This window comes from Neoarius graeffei, chromosome 24, assembly GCF_027579695.1.
Source record: "Neoarius graeffei isolate fNeoGra1 chromosome 24, fNeoGra1.pri, whole genome shotgun sequence".
NCBI lineage: Eukaryota > Metazoa > Chordata > Actinopteri > Siluriformes > Ariidae > Neoarius > Neoarius graeffei.
The window spans coordinates 57,490,727-57,499,325 of NC_083592.1; the positions used below are offsets into that span (position 1 = coordinate 57,490,727).

At 40.9% G+C, this 8,599-nt stretch overlaps 1 protein-coding gene across 1 annotated transcript; it reads right to left on the reverse strand.

The window, feature by feature from the left end:
* Positions 1–1,201: 1,201 nt before the first annotated feature.
* LOC132872186 (uncharacterized) lies at positions 1,202–2,827 on the reverse strand. The gene is made up of 3 exons (XM_060906816.1): positions 2,653–2,827; positions 2,188–2,470; positions 1,202–2,092 (listed from the first exon to the last, which is right to left on the reverse strand). Exons 1-3 carry the CDS (start codon positions 2,736–2,738, stop codon positions 1,520–1,522), a joined length of 942 nt encoding a protein of 313 aa, XP_060762799.1. The 5' UTR covers positions 2,739–2,827; the 3' UTR covers positions 1,202–1,519.
* Between the last annotated feature and the right edge of the window lie 5,772 nt (positions 2,828–8,599).

Genomic DNA, 8,599 nt, shown 5'->3' on the forward strand with positions numbered 1-8,599 from the left:
AGTTAAAGTTGTGTACTCTTCTGTTTGTATAAAACCCATAGTCAAAATGGTAGCCAGGTTTCTTAAGAAACGGTAATAAAATAGTAGAAAAGTTGCCTCCAGTGGTGTCAATCAACAGCAAATGAGCATTAATTAAAAAAAAAAAAAGATTACACTGAATCAGTGCTTCAAGGAGAAGACAGCCATTTTACTTACAATCACAATGCACAAACTGTGCGCTATACTGCTCATGCTAATGCTAACATCTTTTCATTTGAGCAGCTACATACGCAGAATTCGAAGCAGATAGATCATGTATCTGTCCTTATACCGAGTAAACACACTTTTGTTCTTAATTGGAAAATGTAATGTTTTCTTCAAAAGGAAAGTGACTGTAAATCCAGATAACTAGCATCGGCTCGCGACTAGTGAGAGTTGCGATAAGGACGTGTAAGTGGTGAACACACACTGGAGCTGTGGCCACTGATGGATCTAAACTTACAGTTATTTTCAACTGCTTACACACATTTTCAAAGCTCTGTGTCTGTTTCTCAAAACTTTACACACAAATCCAACTATTGCTCACACAAAATGCAAAAAGCGCCCTATCTCCTGCGAAATGAAACACAGTATTCAGAATATTCTAAACACACCTCAAAAGCAAGCATTTGTCTCACATCATAAACACATTTCCCATAGTATCACAGACGTGTGTATATCATTTACACACTCATCTCATCTCATTATCTCTAGCCGCTTTATCCTTCTACAGGGTCGCAGGCAAGCTGGAGCCTATCCCAGCTGACTACGGGCGAAAGGCGGGGTTCACCCTGGACAAGTCACCAGGTCATCACAGGGCTGACACATAGACACAGACAACCATTCACACTCACATTCACACCTACACTCAATTTAGAGCCACCAGTTAACCTAACCTGCATGTCTTTGGACTGTGGGGGAAACCGGAGCACCCGGAGGAAACCCACGCGGACACGGGGAGAACATGCAAACTCCACACAGAAAGGCCCTCGCCGGCCACAGGGCTCAAACCCGGACCTTCTTGCTGTGAGGCGACAGCGCTAACCACTACACCACCGTGCCGCCCCATTTACACACTGTTGCTCTAAATCTAAAGCTCTTTTGTTTTTATGGGTTTTTTTTATATATTGCCATACAAGAATGAAAATGCAGTATTATGCAAATAGAAGTCAACACAAGCAATATTGGAACCAAAAATATTAAATTTTCTGAATAAATCGGTTGCTGTTGTGAACGCAGTATTGTACAGCATATAAGAAAAAAGAAAGCAAAGTACACCAACCACCACATATGGTGATACAGCAACCAAAAAATAGACATGTATGAAAAAGTGTGTGTGTGTGTGTGTGTGTGTGTGTGTGTGTGTGTGTGTGTGTGTGTGTGTGTGTGTGTTGATGGGGAGAGCAAGTTGGGTGTGTATTTAGGATCAAGCTCTCCTCCGGGCTGGGTCTGGCCACAATATTTCATCAACATCGCATGCTATATTTTCTCTTGCCAAACATCAAGGAAAGAATTGTCTTGTGTGGCGTATCCAACCTTGGATAGAAGCAGCATCAGTGTCACCACATGCTTCCTCCATTGCCTGGAGAAGTGTAAGGCGGGCATAGGGACGATGATCATACACTTTCCAACGCCATGTTGAGAAGAATTCTTCGATCGGGTTAAGAAATGGTGAATATGGAGGCAGGTTGACAACAGAAAAATGGGGATGGTTGACAAACCAATTTTGGACCAGCTGGGAGCGATGAAAACTGACATTATCCCATATAACCACAAATCTTGCCTGTTCTGGATTCTCTTCCTTTGGAGCAAGAATATCATGAATATTGTCCAGAAATGTTAGGATATGGCCAGTGTTATAGGGGCCAAGTGTTGCATGGTGGTGCAGGACACCATTCTGTGTTAAGGCGGCACACATGGTGACATTTCCTCCACGTTGGCCTGGGACATTGACAATTGCCCTCTGTCCAATAATGTTTCTCCCCCTCCGTCTTGACTTTGTGAGGTTGAATCCCACCTCATCCACATAAATGTATTCATGGAGGATGGGGTGGGCATCCATCTCCAAAATTCTCTGTATTGGACAAAAGAATAGATTAGGATACGCACAATACAATAGTCTGTCTCAGCAGGTGAAAGTCTGATGTACTGGCAGTGCTATGTACATACCTCCACATAGTCACGCCGCAGGTTCTTGACTCTGCCACAGTTCCTTTCAAATGGGACCCTGTACAGCTGCTTCATCCATAACTGATTCCTCTGGAGGACCTGATGTGTCGTAGATAGACTAACAGCATCAATATTGTTGAATATGGTGATGTCTTCCAAAATATGATTTTGAATCTCACGGATTCTAATGGCATTATTTGCCAAAAACATATTCACAATTGCAGTCTCCTGCTCTTGTGAAAATATACGACCTCGTCCTCCATGATGCTGTTGTCTTTCCACTCTAGAAAATTCAGAAATACAGTAGTACTGTAAGAGTGCTGTATAAAGTCAAGGTTGTACTGCCCTGTGTACAGTGTAGTGCAGTAAAATGGATGCTTGGAGCTACAATAGTATACATGTATTTTACAGCTATGCAGGAATGGCTATTACACGTACATTACAGTACTGTTGATTGTTGCATACCTGTTCTCATTTCGAAAAGTTCGAATTATGGCCGCCACTGTAAATCGACTCAAGTTGGGCTGGACTCTGAGTCCAGCCTCTCTCATGGTCAACCCATGATTGATCACGTGATCAATCAGAGTAGCCCTAATCTCATCAGAGACTATTCTTCTTGGTTCTTCGTCCCTTCCTCCTTCAACTCGTCCTTGTCCTCTTCCTGCTCCCCTTCCAAAGCGTCCTCCACGAACCCGAACTCCTCGTCGTCCTCTGATTTGAGGTGGACTTGTGAAGTTTGAGTGACAGAGTTTAGAAATAGTGTAATATATAAAGGTTTTGTGTGTAAGCAATTGAAAAAAACTGTAAAAGAGCTAAACACTTAAAACATTAGAAAAAAAAATTGTGTGCGTGTGTGTATGAATGATTGAGGGTGCGTGTGTGTGTGTGTGTGTGAGAGAGAGAGAGAGAGAGAGAGAGAGAGAGAGAGAGAGTGATTGAGGGTGTGTGTGTGAGAGAGAGAGAGAGAGAATGATTGAGGGTGTGTGTGCGTGTGAGTGTGTGAGAGAGAGAGAGAGAGAGAGAGAGAGAGAGAGAGAGAGATTGAGGGTGTGTGTGTGAGAGAGAGAGAGAGAGAGAGAATGATTGAGGGTGTGTGTGCGTGTGAGTGTGTGAGAGAGAGAGAGCGAGAGAGAGAGAGAGAGAATGATTGAGTGTGTGTGTGCGTGTGAGTGTGAGAGAGAGAGAGAGAGAGAGAGAGAGAGAGAGAGAGAGAGAGAGAATGATTGAGGGTGTGTGTGCATGTGCGTGTGAGAGAGAGAGAGAGAGAGAGAGAGAGAGAGAGAGAGAATGATTGTGTGTGTGTGTGTGTGTGTGTGTGTGTGTGTGTGTGTGTGTGTGTGTGTGTGTGTGTGTGATTGAGGGTGTGTGTGTTATTGGACAGGCCGATAGGAGCTGTCCTTGGACAGTGTTAGATAAACACTGCGTCCTCTCCTCCTTAATGCTCGGCCCATCTAACATCCTCCATATGGGACAACATCCTCCTGCTTTGTGCGTCATGTGTGGGAGTGTGTGTGTGGAGGAGTGTGTGTGTGTGTGTGTGTGTGTGTGTGTGTGTGTGTGTGTGTGTGTGTGTGTGTGTGTGTGAGACAGAGAATGGGAGAATGTGCTATAGGCTGTTCTTCCATAATGCTATTAGAGAAGTGTGTTTGAAAAGCTCTGAAACATATCTGCCTATTTGACAGAACATGTGTGTGTGTGTGTGTGTGTGTGTGTGTGTGTGTGTGTGTGTGTGTGTGTGTGTGTGTGTGTAGGAACAGATGATGATGGCAATGATGAGGAGGCAGTAGAAAAATCTGAGACCCCCTACTCTCACACGAGCCAAGAAAAGAAACAGATCCAGTCACTGGAGGCCGAGAGAGAGAGAGAGAGAGAGAGAGAGAGAGAGAGAGAGGAGTCTGTTAAACTTGTAAAGTTATTAATCATACAGTACTCTGTGTGTGTGTGTGTGTGTGTGTGTGTGTGTGTGTGTGTGTGTGTGTGTGTGTGTGTGTGTGTAGCACATTTTCTTTACATACGTCAAAAAACGACCAAAAATTATAGTAATATTCTGAATCTACAGTTTATAACGTATATATTTGATCATGTATCACTACTAAGCTCACTAATGAATACATGTAACCAAAACAACAACTCAGTTAAGCTAAACTATTTTAGTTAGCCTGCTCAACAAGAATAGTTTGTTTAGTCAAAAAGGCTCTCTTCATCCTAGCTAACATTATGCTAACGTGGGATCAAAACCAGCAACTAAGTTTGCTAACAAGCTAACTAAAGTTAAAACTATCACATTGTTTACTTCACAAAGTTCTCTTGAAAGTTCGCTAAGATTAGGCTAACGACTATAACATGCAATCAAAGAGAGTAGCCAAGCCAGCTAGCTAATGTTAGTCTAACTATTGCACATGTTTTGTGAAATTTAAAACCTAGTGTGAGTTTATGTCGTCAGCTAGCTAACATTAGGCGAATTTCTGTAAAAGTTCTGAAGTAAAACAACAGAATTATTTTATCATAAAATATATGAAGCTAATGTTAGTCAAACACAGACAAAGTGACATCCAGGAGTCTGCTTAAGTTAGCTAGCATGTCAGCGAGCTAGCATGTCTTACTCCTCTGTATATTAGAATATTATTGAAATTTTTGAAATATATATATATATATAAAATATAAAACTTATATAAAGATTTTGTTGTTGTGTGCCATAAGTACTAGTCAGCTAGCTAACTAACATAAGCTAATCAAGCTAATATCCAAGTTTACCAGTGAGCTAACTTAAACCAAATTTGCTAACAAGCTAGTAAAAAAGATATCTTTCAATCAAGGTAACTATAAGCAAAGTATGATAATATGATGTGTACCTAATATGTAATCAAACATGCTAATGTAAGCTAAAACCTAAGAGAAACTATCATGTTGTTGAGTTTAAATGGTCTCTTAAACCTAGCAAACATTAGGCTAACTACTATAATGTGTAATCAAAACTAGTTGCCAAATTTGCTAACAAGCTAACTAAAGTTAAAACTATCATACTGTTTAGTCAAAATCTTTCTTGAAAGCTAGCTAACATTAGGCTAATCACTATAATATGTAGTCAAAACTAGTAGCCAAGTTTGCTAATAAGCTAGCTAATATTAAGCTAAGTAGCATACTGTAATGTGTTATCAAAAACTAGTAGCCGAGTTTGCTAGCAAGTTAACTAAAGTTAAAACTATCATCTTGTTTAGTCAAAAAGAGTTCCATGGGCTAGCTAACGTTAGTCTAGCTACTATAATGTGTACTGAAAACTAGTCGCCATGCTTGTGAGGTACAGAGAGCTCTCTTATAAGCTCGCTAATATTATGCTAACTATTTTAATGTTTAAGCAAAACTAGGGTGACCATTTCCATAACACCAAAAAGGAGGACATTATTTGGACAGGGGGTCTGGGGGCCCTCCCCCAGAAAATTTTCTATTTCTTAGATGCAATTTCCTGCATTCTAATCAATTTTAGGGTGAATAATGGCAAATCCCATCTGATTCATAGCCCTCAAATTTTTATGTAAACCACAGTGGCAAGATTGAGAATGGATTATTTTTATGCAAGTCACTCAAGTTTGGTGAAATCAACATCGCAATTTTGTAGGGTTAAAGATTATGATTGTGGGGAAAAAAAGAGTAAGGTCAAAGCATTCATAGTATTTATTATAATTCATGTATTAGCTCTTAATTGGCTAGAACACACAGTATTTATATTTATTAAAAACATTGTGGAGTAACAAACCACTGAAATTAAACTTAAGGTGCTGAGTAACAAAAAGCACAACATTTGTAGATTCTCAAAGAACAAATAGGCAACATAACCAGCAACATTATAAAACGTTTTAAAGCATTCATCGTATTTATTATAATTCATGTATTAGCTCTTAATTGGCTAGAACACCATATTTGTATTTATTAAAAACATTGTGGAGTAACAAACCACTGAAATTAAACTTAAGGTAGATATAGTAGATGTGCGTTTGCACTGTCATCCATATCCTGACAAGTTCAGTTGTGAGCAGCTGGTCTACCGGACAGACTCGTGTTTCCAAGTCCCAGCCAGGGCCAGGGGGGCAGGGCACTAGGCACGCGCCAGGAAGATCATCAAAGGATAGAGCGCAACGCGTTCTAGAACGCAACGCCTCGCGGTGCGGCGTTCGCATTGCATGCCAAAAAACATCGAGCCATAGACCCTTTATTGTAGATTACTAGTGTGCAGCACAGATCTGCAGTTTCCCTACAAAATGTTATTCTAGAACTCTGCTCTTCCAGTCTGGCAAGTCGATATTATATAATTCCGCTCATCGTCTTTAAAAGGAGGACAAATGTGCGTCCGGCTTGATGCTGCGCCGGACGCTGGACAAGACATTGAAAAGACGGACGGTCCGGCCTAAAGCCGGACGTCTGGCCAACCTAAGCAAAACTAGCATAGCCAACATTATCTCAGCTACTGTGTATAATGATAAACTCAAACCAGCGAGCGGTTAGCGTGAGGCAGAGTTCAGTCCTGAGGTGATTGTTAGAACAGAGAGGTGACACAGCAGCAGTGTCCTGATTTTACTCTCATCACATCTGCTGCGTTCCTTAACGAAGGGCTTCAGAAACACGCTTAATGATTCTGTGCTTTGTACCAAGCTAATGGATCTAACCAGCTACAGTGTGTGTGTGTGTGTGTGTGTGTGTGTGTGTGAGTGAGACTGTGCTCTTTAAGTAAAGGTCAGCAGTAGTGAGAAAGTGATGTATCAGCACTTTAGCACAATCAATCACAACAGAGGTCAGCCTCGCACGGGCGCACGCACACACACACACACACACACACACACACACACACACACACAACAAATGCCTGGATCCAAACATAAATGCACTGCTCACTAATTAACAAGATATAATTAGTTAATAAATAAAAATAAATAATCTCTCATTATCTCTCTCTCTCTGTTGTTCTCTCTCTCTGTCATTCTCTCTCTCTGTTGCTCTCTCTCTGTTGTTCTCTCTCTCTCATTCTCTCTCTCTCTTTCATTCTCTCTCTTTCATTCTCTCTCTGTTGTTCTCTCTCTTTCATTCTCTCTCTCTTTCATTCTCTCTCATTCTCTCTCTCTCTGTTGGTCTCTCTCTCTCTCATTCTCTCTTGCTCTCTCTCTGTTGTTCTCTCTCTCTGTTGTTCTCTCTTTCATTCTCTCTCTTTCATTCTCTCTCTGTTGTTCTCTCTCTTTCATTCTCTCTCTTTCATTCTCTCTTGCTCTCTCTCTGTTGTTCTCTCTTTCTCTGTCATTCTCTCGCTCTGTTGTTCTCTCTCATTCTCTCTCTCTCTGCTGTTCTCTCTCTCTGTCATTTTTTTGCTTTTTGTTTTTCTCTTTCCTTTTCTGTGCCTCTGTGACTTTTCTTTCTGTGTAGCTTTTGCTTTCTCTCTCTTTCTCTGCCTCTTTTCTATCACTCACTTACTTCTGCTTTCTCGCTCTCCTTTTCTCTCTCTCTCTATAGTTCTCTCTCTCTTTTTTCTCTCTATCTTACCCCCTCTGTCCCTCTTTCTTTCTGTCTTTACCTGTCTGTTTCTCTTTCTTTCTCTTTCACTGTGTAATACTTTTTTATTTTCATTCTTCTCTCTCTCTCTCTCTCTCTAAGTAGTATTTACTTTCTCTTTAGTCTTTAACTTTTTCAGTTTTTTTTCCATCACTGTTTCTCTCTCTGTCATTCTTTTGTTTTTGTCATTGTTTTACTTTTCCTCTTTCCTTCTGTGGCTTTCCTCTCTGTCATTTTTACTTTCTCTCTCTCTCTCTCTCTCTCTCTCTCTCTCTCTCTCTCTACCTGTCTGTCTCTATCATTCTGTCTTTTTCTCTCCTTTTCTCCCTCAAGCTGTTTCTATAAATGTCTCTATCTCTCTCTATCTCCCTCTGTCTGTCTGTCTCTCTGTCCTCCTTTCCCTATCTCACTCTTTTTGTATCTCCATAATTTTTTTACTTTCTTTGATTGTCTGTTTTCCCTTTCTTCTCTCTCTGTTTCTTTCCCTCTTTCCATCTGCCTGTCTCTTACCTTTTCTCACTTTTTTGTAACTTTTATTCTCTGTATATAATTTTTACTCTCTCTTGTTCTGTCATCTTTTTCTACTTTCTCTCTCTCTCTCTCTCTCTCTCTCTCTCTGTCTGTCTCTCTCTCCCTGTATCTCTCTCTCTGTTTCTGTCTCTCCTCTCTCTGTCTCTCTCTGTTTCTGTCTCTCTCTCCCCTCTCTCTCTGTTTCTGTCTCCCTCTCTCTCTGTTTCTCTCTCTCCCTCTCTCTCTGTTTCTGTCTCTCTCTCTGTTTCTGTCTCTCTCTCTCTCGCTCACTCTCCCCTCTCTCTCTGTTTCTCTCTGTTTCTGTCTCTCTCCTCTCTCTCTCTGTTTCTCTCTCTCTCTCTCTGTT